Source organism: Vigna unguiculata, chromosome 4 (genome assembly GCF_004118075.2).
Source record: "Vigna unguiculata cultivar IT97K-499-35 chromosome 4, ASM411807v1, whole genome shotgun sequence".
NCBI lineage: Eukaryota > Viridiplantae > Streptophyta > Magnoliopsida > Fabales > Fabaceae > Vigna > Vigna unguiculata.
The window spans coordinates 41,528,612-41,550,973 of NC_040282.1; the positions used below are offsets into that span (position 1 = coordinate 41,528,612).

Here is a 22,362-nt window from a genome sequence, read left to right on the forward strand (position 1 = left end):
AGAAGATTGAGTGTTGTGCTGTTGTTAGGAGAGCTGGTCATCCTCTGTGAGATTCAGGGGGAGTTTTGTTCATCTCTTGTGGTTGTTCAAGAGAGGTGTTTTCTAATCTTTTCTCTCATATAAATCTGTTGTAATTTTGATTATTATAGTGATTGAGTCAATCTCCTTGTTTAAGAGATTAACAACTGGACGTAGGGTCTTTTGATCCGAACCAGTATAAATATCAGTGTGCTCCTCTTCCCTTAAACTCTTTATTTATCTGCACTTGTATTTAAAGTATCTATTACTTTAAGTTAATTATTTAAATTTTGAGAAAAATTTTAAAACCTGTCAAGTTTTTTTAAAAATCCAATTCACCCCCCCTCTTGATTTTTGACCATTGTTTAGTCATTCCGCTGCGCGATACCAACAATTGGTATCAGAGCTTGCTTTGATAGTTATTCAAATTTTTCGAAAATGGTAGGGTCAAATCAAACTTTTGCTGAAGGTGCGTCTATCAATAGACCTCCACTCTTCACGGGTGAAAACTATCCTTTTTGGAAAGTCAGAATGCAAATATTTTTAGAATCAGTTGATAGGGGTATTTGGGATGCTGTTTTGAATGGACCATTTGTGCCTGTTAACGTTGTTGATGAAGTGCAGGAACCAAAACCTTTTGCTCAATGGACTGCTGATGAAAACAGGCGAGCTCAATATGACGTTAAAGCCAGAAACATTATTTCATCTGCTCTAACTCTTGATGAGTTCTACAGAATTTCTGTTTGCACCAGTGCACGCGAGATGTGGGAAATCCTTCGAGTGACTCATGAAGGAACTGACGATGTCAAACGAGCTAGAAAGAACTCCTTGATACAAGAATATGAGATGTTTCAAATGCAGCAGGGAGAAACCATCTACGATGTGCAGAAGCGGTTCACACACATTGTCAACCATCTCAATGGGCTAGGTAAAACATTTGATACTGATGAACTTAACATAAAAATTCTTAAATCTTTGAATAGGGCTTGGCAGCCAAAGGTGACGGCTATCACGGAGTCACAAAATCTTGCAACAATGACCATGGCTGCTCTGTTTGGAAAACTGAGAGAGCACGAGCTTGAGCTGGGAAGATTGAATGATGAAGAAGATCAAGGAAGAAAGAAAAATATTGCATTCAAAACCGAGGTTGTCAAAGGCAAAAAGCAAAAAGAGGAAGAAGATTCTGATGATGATGAGAATCTCAGTCTAATGATAAAGAAGTTCACAAAGTTCATGAAGTCTAAAGGAAGAAATCAATTCAAGAGTAATAAGAAGGAGAATCAAGGAAGCTCCTCAAACTTTAAATGCTATGGATGTGGAGAAACTGGTCATGTAAAAGCAGACTGCCCAAATTCAAAAAGGAGTGATGAAAAGAAAAGCAAGAAATATTTTAAGAAAAAGGCATACATTGCGTGGGAAGATAATGCCTCAAGTTCATCCAACTCTGAAGGATCTGATGAGGAAGAGGCAAACTTTTGCTTAATGGCCAATGGTGATTACTCTGACAGTGAGGTAAGCTCTTCTGAAAATGAAAATGATTATGATTCTCTTTATGATGCTTTTCAAGAATTGCTTGCTAAATCCAGTAAATTAGATATTGCTCACAAAAAATTGAAAAAGGATTTTAAAGAATTACAAGACAATCTTGAAAAATCTCTAGAAGAAGAAAATGTTTTGAAAAATAAAATCTTAAGTTTAGAAAATAGAGAAATTGAGGTAGTTGAATGTGAATCTTGCAAAAGCTATATGTTTGAGTTAATGATTTTAGAAAAACAACTTAAAGATGCTTTAGAAAATAAATCTTTTGAAAAACATGCTTTTGAGAAGAAAAATCTAAGTAGAAATAAATATGTTCCTAAAAATAAAAAGACTCGCAGAGTGTGGGTAGAAAAAGGAACTGCTCACTATAGAAATACTTGTTTAGCTACTTGTTTTTATTGCATGAAAAAGGGGCATACATCAAATAAATGCAATATTAAACACTATGATGTTCCAAATGGGAAGTATACTTGGATGCCTATTGCTAGATAATTCTTATATCTCTCTAACCCCAAGGACCCAATAAAGTTAATGGGGACCTAAAGAAATTATTTTTATTTTGAAGTTAACTTCCAGAGTTAGAAAATCATTGTGGTACCTTGACAGTGGATGTTTAAGATACATGACGGGTGATAAAAAGAAGATCAAGAATCTCAAAAGAAAGGATCAAGGATTTGTTACATATGGAGATAACAACAAAGGGAAAATAATTGGAATTGGAGATGTTGGTGGAGGAGATACCTTGGAGATCAAGGACGTGCTACTTGTAGAAGGACTGAAGCACAATCTTCTCAGTATTAGTCAACTATGCGACAAAGGTCTCAAAGTTATCTTTGAAAGTGATTACTGCACTATCCACCAAAAGGATTCTAATGAAATTGCTTTGAAAGGTATGAGACACAACAATATCTATTTAATTGATCTTGATTGTGCATCATCTAGTGATATAACATGTCTAGTTGCAAAGGAAGAAAATCCTTGGTTGTGGCATAAAAGGGCTGCTCATATTCACATGAAACAGTTGAATAAGTTGATGTCTAAGGAGTTAGTGATTGGTTTACCAAAAATAAAATTTGAAAAAGATAAAATATGTGTTGCTTGTCAAAAAGGAAAACAAGTAAAATCATCTTTTCATTCAAAAAATATTTTATCTACTTCAAAGCCTTTAGAGCTGTTGCATATGGATTTATTTGGTCCCTCTAGGATTAAGAGTTATGGAGGAAATTATTATGCTCTTGTTATTGTGGATGACTACTCTAGGTTTACTTGGACCTTCTTTCTTACCTTAAAAAGAAGCCTTTAAAGCATTTAAAAAATTTGCAAAATTAGTTCAAAATGAAAAAGATTTGAAAATTAAAATTATAAGAAGTGATCATGGTGGGGAATTTCAAAATGAGTCATTTGAAAAATTTTGTGATAAAAATGGAATTTTGCATAATTTCTCTGCCCCTAGGACACCTCAACAGAATGGAGTTGTAGAGAGGAAAAATAGATCCTTAGAGGAACTAGCTAGAACAATGCTAAATGAATATAATGTTCCTAAATACTTTTGGGCTGATGCTGTGAGTACTGCATGTTATGTTTTAAATAGAATGCTTATTAGGCCTATTTTAAAAATTACTCCTTATGAATTATTTAAAGGTAGAAAGCCAAATATTGCTCATCTTAAAATTTTTGGATGCACGTGTTTTGTTTTAAATAATGGAAAAGAAAATTTAGGAAAATTTGATTCTAAAGCTGATGAAGCAATATTTCTAGGATATTCTCTTACTAGTAAAGCATATAGAGTCTTTAATCGAAGAACTTTGAATGTTGAAGAATCCATGCATGTTGTCTTTGATGAAGTTGTGGACCTTGAGGTGAACCCTCTTGAGTCAAATAAGCAAATTACAGGTGATGAAGAATATATTCAGGAAGCCCTTGATGAGATGTATTTAAATGAGAATCCACCTTATCAATCTGAAGATCTTGAAAAATGCTGGAAGTCACCAAGAGGACTATCTCTAGACAACATCATTGGTGATATTTCAAAAGGGGTAATCACTAGAAATATGAACAATTTTTGTATGAATGTTGCTTTTGTCTCGCAGATTGAACCAAAAAATGTTCAAGAATCTCTTCAAGATGATCAATGGTGCATTGCAATGCAAGAAGAGCTCAATCAATTTGAAAGAAATAAAGTATGGGAGTTGATTCCAAGAGATGAATCACTTCAAGTGATTGGAACAAGATGGGTTTTCAGAAATAAGATGGATGAAGATGGAAATATTACTAAGAACAAAGCTAGGCTTGTGGCAAAGGGATATCGACAAGAAGAAGGTATAGATTATGATGAAACATACGCCCCTGTTGCAAGGTTAGAAGCTATACGCTTACTTCTTGCTTATGCCTCTATTATGAAATTTAAATTATATCAAATGGATGTCAAAAGTGCTTTCCTAAATGGTTTTATCAAAGAAGATGTGTACGTTGAACAACCACCTGGTTTTGAGGATTACAAATTTCCAAATCATATTTATAAATTGAAAAAGGCACTTTATGGTTTGAAACAAGCACCTAGATCTTGGTATGAACGCTTAAGCACATTTTTGCTCGAAAATGATTTTGAAAGAGGTAAAATAGACTCAACTTTGTTTATTAAAAGAGTAGATAAACACATTTTATTAGTTCAAGTGTATGTTGATGATATAATTTTTGGATCAACTGATAAATCTCTATGTGAAGGTTTTGCAAGCATAATGCAGGGTGAGTTTGAAATGTCAATGATGGGAGAATTAAACTTCTTCCTTGGTTTACAAATTAAACAAATGGATGAAGGGACTTTCATATCTCAATCTAAATATTGTAAGGAATTACTTAAAAAATTTGAAATGGATAATGCTAAAGCAGCAAGTACTCCCATGGCAACTTCCTGCTATTTGGATAAAGATGAATTAGGTATTGAGGTAAATCAGACCATGTTTAGAGGTATGATAGGATCTCTTTTATATCTTACTGCAAGTAGACCTGATATTATGCAATCTGTATGCGTTTGTGCTAGATATCAAGCTAATCCTAAGGAATCACATCTTATAGCAGTAAAAAGAATCTTAAAATATCTTAAAGGAACTATATCTGTTGGACTTTGGTATCCTTCTGGGGCATCACTTAGTTTAATAGGGTACTCTGATGCTGATTATGGTGGCTGTAAAATAGATAGAAAAAGTACCAGTGGTACTTGTCATCTCTTAGGAAGCTCATTAGTTTCTTGGCACTCCAAAAAACAAGCCTGTGTGGCTTTGTCAACTACAGAGGCTGAATACATTGTTGCTGGCAATTGTTGTGCTCAAATCCTATGGATGAAGCAACAATTAGAGGATTACAGTATCTATCTAAATCATATACCTCTAAAATGTGACAATACTAGTGCCATAAACTTAACTAAGAATCCAATAATGCATTCTAGGACAAAACACATAGAAATTAGACACCACTTCTTAAGGGATCACATAAGTAAAGGAAATTGTGTAATAGACTATGTAGACACCAAGCATCAATTGGCAGACATCTTCACAAAGCCTTTAGCCAAAGACAGATTTTATGAGCTTAGGAGAGATTTAGGGATATTAGAAGTCTCTTGAAAGAGCAATAATCTTCATTTTTTCGTAAATCAACACTCAATAATCGATTATCACTCATGATAATCGATTATCTTCTCCCAAAATAAGTTCTATATTCCTGGAATAATCGATTATCAAGCAGAATAATCGATTATCTTTTCCCAAAATAAGTTCTAAATTTCTGGAATAATCGATTATCAAGCAGAATAATCGATTATCATAACCCTGATCAAAATACTCAAAATCGTTCTGGAATAATCGATTATTACTTACAATAATCGATTATCTGCTCATACCAATCACTTCTGGAATTCATATTATGAAACAATAATCGATTATCACTCAGGATAATCAATTATTACACGACGTTATGTCAAAATTTTCGAAAAAATAGCCGTTGTAACGGCTAGATTTGCTTTGATTTTCGCATTTTAGCCGTTGGGAGCCTTCTCTTTATAAATTATGTGTCCAAATTTTCACTATTCACTCAGAAACGAACTCCTATCATCTTTCACCCTTTTTTCTTCAAACAAAACCCTAAACGTATCATCCTTTGCTCTTACAATCAGCACCATGGCAGAATCATCTCGCAGAAAGATCCCAACACGTAGACGAACTGCTCCACGTCCAACCCAACCTTCCATCAGATCAGCATCCATTGAAGGTTGGATCTCTGATGAAGATCGAAGAGATGAATTCGTTCAGATTTGGAAAAACAAAGCACCCATCTCTCCAAAGTACATTACTCTTCGAAAATTCACAACTGCAGGTTTTGAGTTTCCTGCTCTCTTTAATTTTCAAGGCATCAGACCATTTGTGGAAATGCATGGAAACTACTATCCTGATCTTGTACGAGTGTTCTACTATAATCTCAAGATCAGAGATGAAGTTGCTCTATCAAAGGTGAAGGGAGTGGACATCATCATCGACAATGATATTTGGGAAAATGTGGCTAAATTTCCCATCAATGATGCTGCAGAATCAATTCTCCATGGGATTGCTGGCTTCAATCGAATCTTGGCTTATCAATCCTTCTTACGCAACCCAGCACAGGATGTTGGGAGACAATTATTGGCTGGAGGACTAAAAATGGATGAAAGACTCATCCATTACTTAATTGTCTGGATTTTGTGTCCTAGAGGAACCAATCATGCTCAGTGCTCAGAGGCTGACCTTCTCATCATGTATGCGATTCTAAATCGCGTTCCGATCAAATGGTCTAGTCTAATCCTAGACATTATGCTCAAAGCAAAGAGGTATCCACAATATCCTCTCCCATATTCCCTCTTAATCTCAAGGGTTTGCGAATACAAAGGAGTTGATACCACCGGAGAGCTTTGTCAAAGTACCTTACGTGCCAATGAAATTGCTGAAAGCTCTCTCAAACAGCTAAAACTTGTTCCTCTTGGTGATACTTATGTCCATCGTGATGATATGCCCAACTATGACGCTGAAGATGGAGAACTTCCTCCTGCTGATCCCATACCTCCTGCTACACACAATGTTGGCTCTTCAAGTGGTGCTGGCTCATCTTTCTCTATAGAAGACAACATAGCCAACATGAACAAACGACTAGAAGAATTATTTCTTCTGTCTACCTCTCGTCATGAAGAAGTTGTCGGACTCATTAGGGGGATTGATACTAGAATTTCCAACTTAGAAAATAGGTTTGACGAGGAATTCACTCATGATGATGACATGAGTGCAGAATTTTAGGGGGAGAATTCTCTAACATATGTTTTACCACTGTTTGTAGTCTCTTTTCATTTCTGAATCAATAAATGATTAAGTATTTTTTTCCTGCTGTGTGCCCTCAAGCATTATTTCATTTAAGGGGAGCTCTACCCTTTTCTCATATGATCAAAAAAGGGGGAGAATAAGTTTAAATGCTCAAGACACATTATTTTATTTTAACCATTCTCTTTGCAAGTCTCTAAATTGCAGGTAGCAACAAGTCCTTAAACATATTTTTGATCATCATCAAAAAGGGGGAGATTGTTGGCAAAAAGAAGGAAGTCAAGTGATTTTGAATGATGATCAAGATGAAGACAAAGTGTTCAATTATGCAAATGTTATCTTGTAAAATAAAATAAGTGTATTGTAGAATAGTTTAATTAAACTTAGAATCAGCAGCATGGCATTCGTCTTTCTAGAAGGTTTCTTATTTTTAGAAAAACTACAGTGATAATCGATTATCACTATTGATAATCGATTATCTGTGCTGAACTTGTATTTTTCGAAAACCTACTGGAATAATCGATTATCTCCTGAAATAATCGATTATCCTGTTCAAAATTTATTTTTCAGGAAACCTACTGGAATAATCGATTATCCTTAGTGATAATCGATTATCCTTGGCAGTTGAAACACAAAGATTCAGTTTTTAACTTAAATTTCGAAAAACCTACTGGAATAATCGATTATCCTTAGTGATAATCGATTATCCTTGGCAGTTGGAACATAACGGCTCTATTCTTAAACCTAAATTTCGAGAACTCTATTTAAGGAACTGCAGTTCAACTTCAAAAATACCTTTTTAAGATTCAGAGTTCTTTGGCTGTAACTGCAAAGTGTGGCTCTGTGAGATTCTTAAAAAAAGCTTGAAAAACCTAGTGTGAGTGAGCGATAACTTTTTCTAAGTGAGTTCTTAGAAGATTGAGTGTTGTGCTGTTGCTAGGAGAGCTGGTCATCCTCTGTGAGATTCAGGGGGAGTTTTGTTCATCTCTTGTGGTTGTTCAAGAGAGGTGTTTTCTAATCTTTTCTCTCATATAAATCTGTTGTAATTTTGATTATTATAGTGATTGAGTTAATCTCCTTGTTTAAGAGATTAACAACTGGACGTAGGGTCTTTTGATCCGAACCAGTATAAATATCAGTGTGCTCCTCTTCCCTTAAACTCTTTATTTATCTGCACTTGTATTTAAAGTATCTATTACTTTAAGTTAATTATTTAAATTTTGAGAAAAATTTTAAAACCTGTCAAGTTTTTTTAAAAATCCAATTCACCCCCCCTCTTGATTTTTGACCATTGTTTAGTCATTCCGCTGCGCGATACCAACACACACTACACGCCACCATAAAGTCTTTCCACAGAACTCATGGAATTACGCCTATTTCACACCAATCTCATGTTTCGTATCTCCTAACCACCACTTGTTATCCCCACATTCATTTCTCATGCACATTCTCAACAAACCAAACAAAATTTCATATATTACTCATGCTAACACACAGATTTCAGTGCATACAACTCCTACAACTCATGAAATCACACCATAATCTTGCATGTTCAAGATAAATAGCCACACCCAAGGTAAACAGGAATCCAAAAACATAAAACTACATTATTCTCGCCTGGGCTAGAAGACCTCGCCTAAGTTGCAGCGACTGTCTCGCTTAAGCTAGGCCTTCTCGCCTAGGCGAGGCCTGGAACAGTGGCACTCTGCGAGCCCTCACTTGGGCGAGTCCAGCTCGCCTGGGCGAGATTGTCATTCGCCCAAAAATATAAAACCCCTCGCCTAAACGAGGAGGCAAAAAGAGTACACTGGCTTTCCTCGAGTTCTCGCTTGGGCGAGCCATTCTCGCCTGAGCGAGACAACGCGTCGCTCAAAACAAGCTTTGGTCGCCTGGGCGAGATGCTCGAGCAGCACCAGGGCGAGCTCTGTGCTATTCTCGCCTGAGCGAAACAAGCTCGTTTAGGCGAGAATACCAGTTCTCCCCCACTGTTTCACACATGCAGCACCACAACCAGACAACATTCATCAAACAGTTCATTCACATACAAGCACCTTATTTTTAAACCATCCCATTCACGAAATAAAGCACAAATATATGGAAAAGCACTAAGATTTCACAAACAGAAAAGACTAGCTCCCCTTACCTTTTCTAGACACGAGAAAAGAGCAGCAACCCAAAGAACGCAACCTGGCACAACAGCTCTACGGACTACAATGGTGAGCAAAGAAGAACACTGAGTTTAGCTTGAAGATGGAGTTTTCTCTGTGCCCTAGCAGAGCTCCTTGCTTGAGTTGTGGGATGGAGAGGAGGGTTGTTTCTGAAAAGGTGGCAAGAGTCAAATGAGACAACTGAGTGGGGTATTGGAGTTCTGCTGTAGGGCTGGCCTTGGGCCTATGAAGAGGTCAGGCCCAACACATAAAACTGAAAATGGGGCTTACAGCTTTAGTCAATGTCGACAAAACAAAAAAATCCAACTACCAATGTTGGAAAATTAGCCTCGATTGAGAAAACAATTTGGATCTACTTCAATGGATAAAAGCTTCGACAATATTAATTGAAAATATCTTAACAAACCTCGGGAAAAAAAAAGAACTTTAACCAAGAATGATTATAGAATATCATCTATTTTGAATTATCAACTATTCTTTGATATTTAAATAATTTGTTTGATTTAAGTAATTTATCCAAACAAAAAAAAATAAAGTTAAATTAACTTATATAAACAAAAACATTTAAAAAATAAAATAATTTGATAAAAGATTAACTCAAATTGAATGTCTATAAAGCAATCACCACAATGAGATATATTAATAAATTTTAAATTGTAGTTTTCGTTAACAGACTGATTCAATATAAAATTAGCAGAGCAACAAAATAATAGAAAATTACTATAAAATGTTATTACTTTTACAATTTTTAAATGAACAAATCTATAATGATATTTGCAACTTAATTTTTGATTTTGTTCAAGAGCAATAACATATAACAATAACAAGAAGCAACTTCTAAAAAAGTGTTTGATTTGAAGAAAGATGTATACTATCGAGAGAAATATTTGCGACTATAGAAAAGTGTAATGGAAAAGGTAGAGAAATATTGTGGAGAATTAGCAGCTGTAGAAGAGACAGAGAAAAGACAAGTATGCACATCTAATTTTGAACTTCTTTGTCTTATTCCCATTTCCCAACTCTCAGTTGTTGAATGTGAGCAATCTTTTCCCAGTCTTTGCCTTCTGGATTCTGACAACGTTTTTGGAGCAATGGACAATCCCAGATTGTAAGAGAAGAGATGGATTTGGGTATACCTTCCTCTGGTAAGCATTCAAGGTTGGTGCACCCATTAAGTGTGAGAGAGGAGAGGTGGCAGAGACCCTTATAGTTTAGCCTTTTAAGATTGGGGCTCTCAGTAATTAGTAGAGTGGTGAGAGAGCGTGGCAACAAACCTTCGTCCGGAAAGCACTCCACGTCCAGCTTTCCAATTTGCAAAGTGTTATCCAAGTTCACTCTCATGGAGGCCATAAGTTTAACATTTGAAAGATACATAAGTTTAACATTTGATGGCAACCCTCCATCCGGAGGCATCTCCACTTGTGGACAATCAATTATCCATAGTTGATTAAGAGAAGGAAGCAGGACTTGCATGTGTTTTGGCAACAACTTCAAATTCTGCGCTCCAAAAATTTCAAAACTGCCTAGTTGCGGAGCAGATAACCCTTCACTAGGAAATGATTCAAATTGAGGGCATACCGCAATTGTCATTCTCTGGAGATGATTATGAGTGTCCTCCTGTGAAATTCTTTGTAGGTTTCGGCATCTTCTCAAATAAAGATAACAGAGATTTGGAAAGAAATCTAGCGAAAAGGTTGTAAGAGAGTCACAGCCATCGTCAATTGACATTTCTTTAAGTAAATTGTAATGCGTAGTGGGAATACTCACAAGTGGACATGAATTCAATTTCAGGAATTCAAGCGATCGTGTGTCCATGTTGGTCTCGCTAATGATGAGCTTATCACAGTAACAAATAACTAGATGCTTTAAATGAAGAAGTTGGTTTGATAGACCTTTCAGCTTGGGACATCTATTCACAAAAAGATGTTGAAGACGTGGAAAAGAAGTAGTTTTACATTCCCATTCTTCCCATTCCTTCATGTCCATGAAATTCAATGTTTCCAAGGACATGAACGAAGAGTTGCTCCCATAAAATTCAACACCAATGCTCGATATTCCTTTAAGCCCTATAATCTCAAGGGTTTTCAAAGATGACAAAAGTCCAAGGGAAGGCAAACATACGCAATACTTACAGCTCTTCAAACGTAAGAACACCAAATTTGATAATGAATTATTGAAGACCCAACTTGGGAGTTGTGTACCACCATAGTTCGTGATTGACAAATGTTCCAAGTGTTTGGAAGGTTGTAGATTCTCAAGTACTTTCTTTTCTTTCTCTGAATCATCACAGACATGGTTCGACTTCCATTCTAACTGTAGCTCCACAAGGTGTTTATCTTTCAAATTTGCCTCTAATGCATCTAAAGGATTCACAATATTCTGCACCTCATTAATTGATAGCTTTCCATGAAGATTGAGTCCTCCTAGCTGCTTAACACTGGACTCACCATTTCTATCGACCAAAAACATATTCAATACATGAAGATTCTTCAATTCTTCAAAATTCAATGGCATCTTTGTCACTTTTGTATCTTCAAATTCCAGACAATGCAATTTGGTGAGTTTATGCAAATTTGAGGGCAATTCCTCCAGATATGAACAACCGTTCAACTTCAGTATTAGCAAGTTATAGAGCACACTGATTGACTCAGGTAGTTTTTGGATGTAAGTACGCGAAAGGTCTAACGAATGAAGATGTTTAAGATCACCAACAGAATCAGGTACCTCTCTTAGATCGGAATATCCATCCAAAGATAATACGCGTAAAAACTTCAACTTGGAGAACAATTCATGTATCAAAGTCTTGAATTGACAAGGAAGCTTATAATGGTAAGATTTAGTTGTTGCAGTTTCTCTAATTGGAAGAAATGAACGCATTCTTTTAGCATCAGTTAAGCTCCCTAAACCATCAAAACATCTTGCGTCTTCCAATCTAAATGAAAAATGACGGGTTGTGTTGGGTACAAAATTTCCTTTATCAAATTTGAATCTGAAACAGAAGTTTGCACAAACATATTTTGCCAAATCATTCAGAAGGTCATGCATAGAGAAACGTGTTTTGATGCTTGATTGAAGAAAGAATGACCTCGTTAGTAGATCTTCAAAATACTGTTCACCAATTTCTTCTACATTATTGATATGTTGAGAGTGATGGAGAAAACCTTCAGCCATCCACAACAAAATTAATTCCTTCTTGTCAAATTCATAATCTTTTGGAAATAATGCACAATAAGCAAAGCACCTCTTGAGATGAGAAGGAAGGTGCTGATAACTTAATAGTAGAGCAGGCATAATTTCAACTTCTTTGGGTAAATCCCATATGTCGCTTTCCAGTACGCTTTGCCAATCTGAAATGGATGACTTTGTGCGGAGAAGACTTCCAATTGTTTTCAGAGCAAGAGGTAATCCTTTGCACTTTTCAACTATTCTTTTGCCAATCTCCTTTCTCTCATCATTCAATTCATCATCATCATTTTTTAGTGCATGCTTTTTAAAAAGTTTCCAACATTCCTCTTCTTCTAATTGCTTTAGCCTATGCACTTCAGACATCATGTTAGAAGCAACTTTCTCACCACGTGTTGTGACAATAATTCTACTTCCTGGTGCCCCACAACTAAGAGGAGTTCGCACAGCTTCCCATTCTTCTCGTCTTTCGTTCCAAACATCATCCAGAACAAGAAGAAATTTCCTTCCTGATATTTTTTCTTTCAATCTTCCATGAACCATTTCCAGGTCTCCGCTATCATCTTTAGATTTAGTGATTGCTTCAAGAATTGTTTTTGTAACTATCAAAACATCAAAATGGTCGGAAACACAAACCCAAGCTCTGATATCAAATTTAGCCTCGTCTATCTTTGGGTCATTGTATACATGTTGGGCGAGTGTGGTCTTACCCAACCCACCCATTCCCACAATGGAAAGTATTGATGGCTGGTCATGATTCTCAGTTTCAGATGTGAGCCAATTTAAAATCATTTCTTTGTCTGCATCTCTTCCATAAATAACACTTTCAACCACCAAAGAAGAAGATGGCAATTTCTGTGACTCTTTGCTACCTGATCCATCACCAGAGTAAATACCCTCTTTCAAACCGAGAGCACCCTTTTGCTTTGCAAGATATTCTAGTTTCTCTAGGACATCTCTCATCTCTGATTCAATTTTCTTGTTAAATGAGGTGAAAGTAGAGTTGAAGAAATTTGATACCTTGGACGTAAGGGTTTGTGGGTCTGATCGAGCTTCCACTTGGCATCTGGTGAGTTCATACTCTATTTCCTTCAAGAGATCCTCTGCATCGAAGACAACATCTTTGACAGCAAAAAGCCAAGCTTTGATGTGTGGATTTCTGAACTGTTTTTGTTCAGCATCATCAGCGAGATTATTGATTGAGTGCAGCACGATGTTCAGTTTGCTAAGCAGCTTCTCATCAAGTTTTCTTCCACGAAAGAACTGTACAACTTGAGGAGAAGCCAGCCTGTCGAATGCAACCTGAAGAAAACCGGAAAGAAGAGCACCACCAACAAGTTCCGCTGCCATGGCAGGGGTTGAGAAATGGTGAATGGAAATGTATAATTTGAAGTGCAGTTTACGAACCACAATGCGGAAATTAATAGTTAGGTATTTTACCATTTACGGTGAATTGACTCTAAGAACATTGACTCGGTGCAGACTTGACTTTAAGTCTTTCGGACAAAGCAAACTTCCCTGAGCTTTGTAACTTAATGATCCGTTGGAATCGAAGGTTAAGTCACTCGTAAACCGTGATTGTCCGATTAAGAATGGATGGTTGAAATATAGGATGAGTTTGATTCAGTCTCATCTAAATTTGAGCGGTTGGATTCGCATTCAACGGTTTTGATGAATTTAATGTGTGAAACAATAATTACACCAATTCCACCAGGTATTTAGTTATTAAAAAAAAAAGTTAACTTTTATATTTATAAAAAAGGAAAAAAATTAAAAGGTAACTGTTACATTTTTCTTTTTCCTTATTTGTTTATCTCTAATAACATTTGTAGCTCAACTTGTGCTAAATAGATGTATGTATCTTATGCTTTCCCTTGTTCTTTCTGTTTTCTATCTTTTATATATCCGCATTTTATGAGCTACAAGCTCTAAGATGGAATTTTATATAAAAATAAATAAATAAATTGTGCTAAATAAGGTTCACCAATTGGCATAAAAAGATGTTAAGGTACTTTAAATTATGTAGCACAGATCTTGGTCAATTATTATAGTATACGTAATAAATTGTATTCAATTTTTTTTCTTCTTCCAATTAAAATTGGGGCTTTAGGATTTAAGTATGCAAAACGTAAATTGGGAAGCAAAATTAAAAATCGAAATCAATATATCTATCCACATACTCAAACCCTCAAACAATTTGAAAATTATAGTTCTCTAGATATTTGATTCCAATATTAGGAAAAAAAGAACAAACTCAAATTAGCTAACGATGAGTGCAAGAATTCAATTTGTGTTGTTTGATGTTCACCCCCTAATTGATCCTCAGATATTTTGTTTTTCGTTATTTAATATCAAAAGCGAAAATAGAAAAAATAATTGATTTATGATCTTTGCTTTTGGGCAGAATTAGGTCTTTAATAAGCTCTTACCTAAACCCTAATTTTACAAAACCCTAAAGCAATTTGGTCTCTAATATAAGGTCTACGAGCCTAATTAAAAAATATGCAAATCCTGTGGTTCATTTACAATAAATCTGGGTTCAACTCCTAAAAATTATAAAAAATAACATAGGATTCCAAATCCATCAATCCATATGACTATTTTAAAACTCTGAAGTGTGAAATCAAATACAAGTGTAATCAACAAGTAATTATGTTTATAGAAAAAGTATTGTAATCAACAAGTAATTATGTAATTTATAAACATAATTCCAAAGTTCAGTAGAGTGACAAAGTCCAGTATTATATGTTAAAACTTCATGAGTCAATCATATAAAAATCTTTTAATATTCTACATCTTGTTTGGACATGATTTTAATTTTTATTTTTATTTTTGCAATTTGTTGATTGGATAATAATATTTTGATCCACATTTGATCCGGTACTCCAATCACTCTTCAATTATCTATTTTAATTTTATTTAATAGTGTGATGTTATAATTAAAGAGTGATTAAAATGGTGAATTAAAAATGAATAAAAGAAAATGGGTCAAAATATCATTATCCTGATTACACTTTTACTTTATTTCATAAGCTTAGTGTAACTTTACAATTGTTTGAAAAATGGTATGGTGTCTCTGAATGTGTATTAGTGCGATGAAAATACTCTTGTAACGGTTTTGTTTGTTTTGAATAAGGAAAATGATATTTTAACTCACTATTTTTTATTTAGTTTTAACACACTACTTTGATCATCATTAAATTATCTATTTTAATTTTTTTTAGTAATATGATGTAATGATTTAATGATGTGGGTTAAAAGTGAATAAAAAAATGAGTTGAAGTATCATTGTCTTGTCCTGTGAATAACTAATTGTTGGGTTATGTTTCATATGGGTTATGGTTATAGTCATGTGGTTCTATATGGTTATATGACATTAGTCTTGCACATATAAGACCTTAGACACCACTTTTACACCATATATTTCCCTTCAGGTGTGTATGAGTGACCCCTTTGGTTATGGTTATGCGGTCAGTCACTTCGATGACCCCTTTTTGGTTATGGTTATGCGGTCAGTCACTCCGAACCATCGGCTCTGATACCACTGTTGGGTTATGTTTCATATGGGTTATGGTTATAGTCATTGAGAGATTGTGGTTCTATATGGTTATATGACATTAGTCTTGCACATATAAGACCTTAGACACCACTTTTACACCAAAACCTTAAGGCAATGTTGTTATGGGTCTTTATTCTTATATAGTGTTTAACTTTGTCTTTTCTATCCAATGTGGAACTTTTTGACTCACACTTGGACTATTCCCAACTGTATAGTTTTGTGATTTTAGGACACTTTGTAATATTTATTGCTTTGTTTGAATTTAGTAGAAGTTGCTGGAAAGCATGTATGAAAGATAACATAATAGAATTATATAATTCTATATTGTCATCAAAGAAGTAAAAAAATGATATATATGTGTGTGGTGTGAAATTGGGATCTACTCAACGTTGAATCTCTCTAATAACACGACCATCCAGTTTTAAACCACATGCAGCAAACTGAAAATCCCCTAAATAGATTCAATTCACGTTGCACTTTCTCCAACAATCTTGGCACAATAGTTAATGGAAAATGTTACTAAATCATCAAAAATATTACCAAATATTGATAACATTTAATCAACTTTTATTGATGTGATTTAGTAATATGAGATAAAATACTTGTTGTAACATCCGAGTTAACGGTATAAATTACCAAACAAAACATTTACATAATTGATAAAATCAAAACATAAAAGTTAATACATAAATCTCATATTACAGTCATCCCAACATAGATCAATTGAAATACAAAATAAAGTATAAGTATAACTATCAAAGATTTTTCAAAAGGAAAACTAAGATCTAACACCAGAAAATCTAGATGTAACTATACAACAGCATGTCCTTCTCCTTCTCTAATCTCTAATCCAGCTCCAAAATCTCCAACTGCTCACACCAATCAGGTGATTATTGCCTCCAGTGCTCTACAGAGTGGGTATACAGTACCACACACAAGGTTAGTCCGTTAAAACCTCTGATCAAGGTAAAATTTCAAGGCTAGGACCTCATGTTTCTCTCACCACATGTCTCATCCTTCTCTACTTCAGAAATTGATGGTCATTAGAGCATCAAGATAACTTCCAATTGAACTCTCATGTTAATGCCTATAATCCAGCTCCAAAATCTCCAACTGCTCACACCAATCAGGTGATTATTGCAAAAAAAAAGAAAACAGACACCAAAGGGAACAAAACACAAGAGTAAGGGTAAGCTAATGAATTTAAAAAAAAAAAAAACACATTAACCCACAATACAATAGTTAAGTTATACACAAACAATCAACTATTTACATACAGGCATTGGCGGAACTAGGTGATGACAGGGGGAGCCACGACTCCCCCATTTTTTTTTTTGAATTTTTTTTACATATATTTATATATTTTTAAAAATTATAATATATATTATTTATATTAAGATTATATTATGGAAAATTATAATAAAAGATAAATAAAAAAATTTAATGGAGACATTAATTTATAAAAGAGATTAGGTTTTTTTTTCTGTCTATAAGATCTTTTCACCATGTAAATTATCATGAAAGTGTGTGAAGAGAGATAAATACAAAGAGATAAATTGGGAAATAAAGGGTGGAAACACATAGATTGAGATTGTGTATACATTCGTGCATGATCTCTCACAAATCAAAGTTAGTATCTTATTATGACTTATGTATATTAGTTTATGATTCTTTTTATGATGTTTCTTCCAAATTAAGTTTATCCCAAATTAATATAAACCCTAATTATGATTTTAGGGATTCTTTTATGAAATTGGTATAAACCCTAATAATAATTTTTCCTAAATTATTATAACCCTTAATTATGAAATTTAGGGATTTTGTGTTTTTCGCTACCTGTGGTATTTTTTTTTTAAGTTTTGAATTTATACAATATTGCTTATTTAATTAAAGTAGTATGAGTTTTGTTATATTTTGCATTGTGATAATCGTGATTTGTGAATATAAATTTTATTTTTTCTAAATAGGCGAGAGGTGATAAATTTATATTAGAAAGATTATGATAAAAAGTAAAAAAATTAATTCCTCTTTTTCAAGGAGGAAAGGTTTGTGATAAAGATGAAAAAAAATGCATTTACGCTAACTAAACTTAAGAAATTTAATAAGAACTAAGAATTTAAGACAATAAAAAACAAATCTCTAAAGTTCTCAGAGTTACATATCATGAATTTAAAAATTCATTAGAACGTGATATGGGAAAAACGACATCAAATTTGACAATACCACCAAATCAAATTGATGAGATACGAATGACTTATCTAAAATGGTATTCATGGTTTGGTATCATGATATAATAGCATGATATAATAGCGAATGATAGTAATATATATTTTTGAATTCTACTATTATGTGTGTTTGTTTTAAGGAGAGGAAATGAAGAGAAAAAATGAAGAATTTTTCTTCTAAAGAAAAATTATATATAACAAATCTAATTTGGCCCCCCTATATTTTTTGTCCAAGTTCCGCCACTGCATACATGTATTTAAAACTAAAACTCAATTAATCCGGATACAAGCATTGATGTCGAGTCCTAGTAAGTTGTGCACTTGTGGTGGCATCTAGTACTCTACGGAGCGGTAGATAGTACCACACACAAGGTTAGTCCATTAACACCTCTGATCAAGGTAAAATCCAAAGACTAGGACCTCATGCTCCTCTCACGACATGTCTCATCCTTCTCTACTTGAGAAATTGATGGTCATTAGAGCATTAGGATAACTTGCAACTAAACTCTCACGTCAATGCTTACACTACAACAATCACTACTAATTTTCCTTGAATTAGTATTATTACATACTCATTCATCAATCATTTCTCAAAATAAATATTCATAAGAGTCATAAGCTTTCTCGAATAACTCAGTGAGTAAATGTTAAGGTTGTGATCTACTCGCTCATCGAGCACATCCTCTCGCTTACCTAAAAGTGTGAAATTGTCCTTTTTGACCAGCGATAAAATGGCTTTCCTAAACTCGCTGGGCTGGGACTCCAGCGGAAAATATTTTAAATAATTCACCCAGTGAGAACTACTCATTCAACGACTTCGAAGTCAAAAAGCCTATGAATTTGAAACTCGCCCAACGAGTAGCATCGGCCAACGACTTCCAAAGTTTGGGAGCTTCTGACTTGAAAACTCACCCAGTGAGTAATGGCTCACCCAACGAGTAATGGCTCATCCAGTGAGTAATGGCTCATCCGGCGAGTAATGGCTCGTCGTCTAACGAGTGTGCATAATTATGTAGAACATGTTTGCTGCATAATTCTACATTACGAAAATCAGGCCAAACCTCCCAACAACCGTACCAGATACCAAAACAGAAATTCATCATGAATACCAATATCAATTTATCTCAGATGCACAATTAAAACATTAGTTATTCTCAAGAAAGATAATCTAATTTTCATAGCTTTCACATATCATTTCTCATTTTGCAACTCATATATCAAAATAAATACAATCATACACTTTATAATTCTGACATTATGAATTTTAAAATAATACAACTAGCTTTCCTTACTTGTAAAACAACGTAGACGACACAAAGCGAGTATCAAACCGCTTTTTAAACCTAACAGAGACCACAACTCAATCTAAGAACAACAAGAACATGATTAGGGAACATCATCAGAACCATTGATCAAGGGAAAAACATGAATAAAACTCAGATGACACATACGAGTGGAAATCTCTTGCATGCACCAAAGATCTAAATTGAGCAAGAGACAAGAGTAGAACATAACTTACTTTGTTGGAGAAATTGATCAGGCAGAATTAGAGAACTTGTCTCAGGGATCACCCTAGTGGTCTTTGATGATCATCAGACAAATGAACACAGGAGGAGTGAGAAATTGAGAGAGAGGGTTATAGAATAAAGGATTTTTAGAGAAATAGGACACTTATAACTAATGAAACTCGTTTATAAGATTTCTATTTATATTTTAGTATTCATTATTTTAAACACCTTATCAATTCTAAAATACTATCTTCTAGGTTCTCAAACATACTATAGATTATGTTATTAATAACATCTAACAACATTTTGACATATTAATAGAAACATTTAAAAATATGTTAACTAAATCTTTTAGTAATATTTTTTTTTAGTAGAAATGAAACTGTTTTAGAAATGTGATTAAGAAATTTAGTGACTTTTTTTTTTCACAGAGAAAAATATAATATTATAATAGCGGTGCTGGAAATTTTGTAACATTTTTTTAATAAAAGGTAACATTTTAAAATTGTTAATAAAATTTTTTGGTAACGTATTTTTTTACAGAGGTAGGTAACATTATCAAAACTGCGACCAATATAAATATTTTGTAAAAATCAATAAATGTTACCAAATCTCTTTCTTTAGTGAAATAAAATATGTTTTCTTAATAAATTTTACAAATAACATTTCATTTAATAAATCAAAATTATGTCAATACTGAATTCAATTAATATCTAAACTAAAAACATAAAATAATTAAACTTATCAAGGTATATCCAAAACAAGTTATACAATTGTAATTTAATGTATTTAATTAAATATATTTAATAATTTAATTAACCAAAACAATGGTGAAGAGTCATAAAGTGACATGGGTGCATGATAGTTGAAATAACTTCAAACAATAAGTACACAACAATCAACTGTAATGTATTGATATGGGGATGTCAACACACAAGTAGCCATCCATAAGTTTTGCAATATCGAAAAAAAAAGAAGAAGAAGCAATGTAATAAAGATAAACAAAATAGTATTATATATAGACTTTCATCACTAACATCAAAATAGAAAACAAAGTAGTACAGATTCTCTATCAAGTTTATTTGATGTTTTTTATAAATGTTTGGCAACAATTTCAAATTTGGCGCTGCTTTAATTTCGATTTTTTGTAGCCACCGTGCAGATAATCCTTCACTGGGAAATGACTCAAATTGAGGGCAACATAAAATTTGTACTTCCTTGAGATGATTATGAGTCTCTTCCTGTGAAATTCTTTGTAGGTTTTGACAGTGGAACAGTAGAAGTGTACGGAGCTTTGGAAAGAAATCTAGCGGAAAGATTATAAGAGAGGGGCAGCCATGAGTAATCCTCATTACTTCAAGGGAATTGAAAGCAGTAATAGGAATATTTACACGTGGACATGAATTAATATTCAAGAACTGAAGCGACGATGTGTCCATGTTGTTTACGCTAATTGTGAGCTTATCACAGCCACCAATAAATATATTCTTTAAATGAATAAGTTGCTCTGGCAGACCTTTCAGTTTACAACATTGATCCACAAAAAGATATTGAAGACGTGGAAAAGAAGTAGTTTTACATTCCCATTCTTCCCATTCCTTCATGTTCCTGAAGCTTAGTCTTTCCATGGACGCAAAGGAAGAAGAGTTGCTCCCATAAAATCCATCACTAACACCAATGCTCACTATTCCATCAAGCCCTTCAATCTCGAGGTTCTTCAGAGATGACAATTCTCCAAGGGAAGGCAAACATAGACAATTTTTACAGTTATTCAGTCTTAAGAACACCAAATTAGATAATGAATTATCAAATAACCAACTTGAAAATTCTATACCGTGATAGCTCCAGATTGACAAATGCTCCAAGTGAATGGAAGGTTGGAGATTCTCAAACACTTCTTTTTCTTCCCTTGCATCATTAGGGACGTGATTTGAATTCCATATTAACCCTAACTCCACAAGGTGTTTATCTTTCAAATTTGCCTCTAGTGCATCCAAAGGATTCACAATATTTTGCACTTGATAAATTGATAGGCTCCCATGAAGATTGAGTCCTCCCAATTGCTTAATACTGGACTCACTATGGACACGAAACGCATTCAGTAAATGAAGATTCTTCAATTCTCCAAAATGCATCGGCATCTTTGTCACCTTTGTATCTTCAAATTCCAGACAATGTAATTTGGTGAGTTTATGTATATTTGAGGGCAACTCCTCTAGATATGAACAACAGTTCAACTTCAATACTAGTAAGTTATAAAGGAAACATACTGAGTCAGGTAGCTTTTGTATCTTAGTATATGAAAGGTCTAACGAACGAAGATGTTTAAGAGCACCGACAGAATCAGGAACCTCTGTAATAAGATCACCAAACCCACTCGATGATAAGACGCGCAAAAACTTGAACTTGGAGAACAATTCATCAATCAGAATCAATTCACAAGGAAAACTGTCATTTATCTTATTTGTAATTGGCGTAAATGAACGCAGTCTTTTAGCATCAATTAAACTCCCCATACCATCATCATATACTTCATTATCAATTAAAAATGAAAAATGACGGGTTGTTTCGGGTATACGGTCTCCTTTATCAAATTTGAACATGAAACAGAAGTTTCCACAAACATATTTTGCCAAATCATTCAAAAGGTCGTGCATGACAAATCGCATTTTAATGCTTGACCGAAGAAAAAAAGACCTTGTTAATAGATCATCGAAATATTGTTCACCAACTTCTTCTACATTCTCGATATGTTGAGAGTGACAGAGAAAATCTTCAGCCATCCATAATAAAATTAACTCCTTCTTATCAAATTCATAATCTTTG

At 34.1% G+C, this 22,362-nt stretch overlaps 2 protein-coding genes across 2 annotated transcripts; both read right to left on the reverse strand.

Moving 5' to 3' along the window:
- Positions 1 to 10,063: 10,063 nt before the first annotated feature.
- Positions 10,064 to 13,609, reverse strand: LOC114182592 (putative disease resistance RPP13-like protein 1). Its single transcript, XM_028069489.1, has 2 exons — positions 10,612 to 13,609; positions 10,064 to 10,563 (listed from the first exon to the last, which is right to left on the reverse strand). The coding sequence occupies exons 1-2, from the start codon at positions 13,592 to 13,594 to the stop codon at positions 10,064 to 10,066; spliced, it is 3,483 nt and encodes a 1,160-aa protein (XP_027925290.1). The 5' UTR covers positions 13,595 to 13,609.
- A 7,041-nt stretch (positions 13,610 to 20,650) lies between these two features.
- LOC114180941 (putative disease resistance protein At3g14460) lies at positions 20,651 to 22,319 on the reverse strand. The gene is made up of 2 exons (XM_028067234.1): positions 20,825 to 22,319; positions 20,651 to 20,709 (listed from the first exon to the last, which is right to left on the reverse strand). The coding sequence occupies exons 1-2, from the start codon at positions 22,317 to 22,319 to the stop codon at positions 20,651 to 20,653; spliced, it is 1,554 nt and encodes a 517-aa protein (XP_027923035.1).
- Positions 22,320 to 22,362: the final 43 nt, after the last annotated feature.

Bases quoted from the DNA above. Each gene is read 5' to 3' on its own strand.
- LOC114182592 (XM_028069489.1), bottom strand. From the start codon at position 13,594: ATGGCAGCGGAACTTGTTGGTGGTGCTCTTCTTTCCGGTTTTCTTCAG. The intron at 10,564-10,611 runs GTGAAGGGTTAT...AAATTTTTGGAG, and splicing joins TCAATTTGAATCATTTCCTA to CGCAGAATTTGAAGTTGTTG.
- LOC114180941 (XM_028067234.1), bottom strand. From the start codon at position 22,319: ATGGCTGAAGATTTTCTCTGTCACTCTCAACATATCGAGAATGTAGAA. The intron at 20,710-20,824 runs GTACACTTCTAC...GTCATTTCCCAG, and splicing joins AGATTTCTTTCCAAAGCTCC to TGAAGGATTATCTGCACGGT.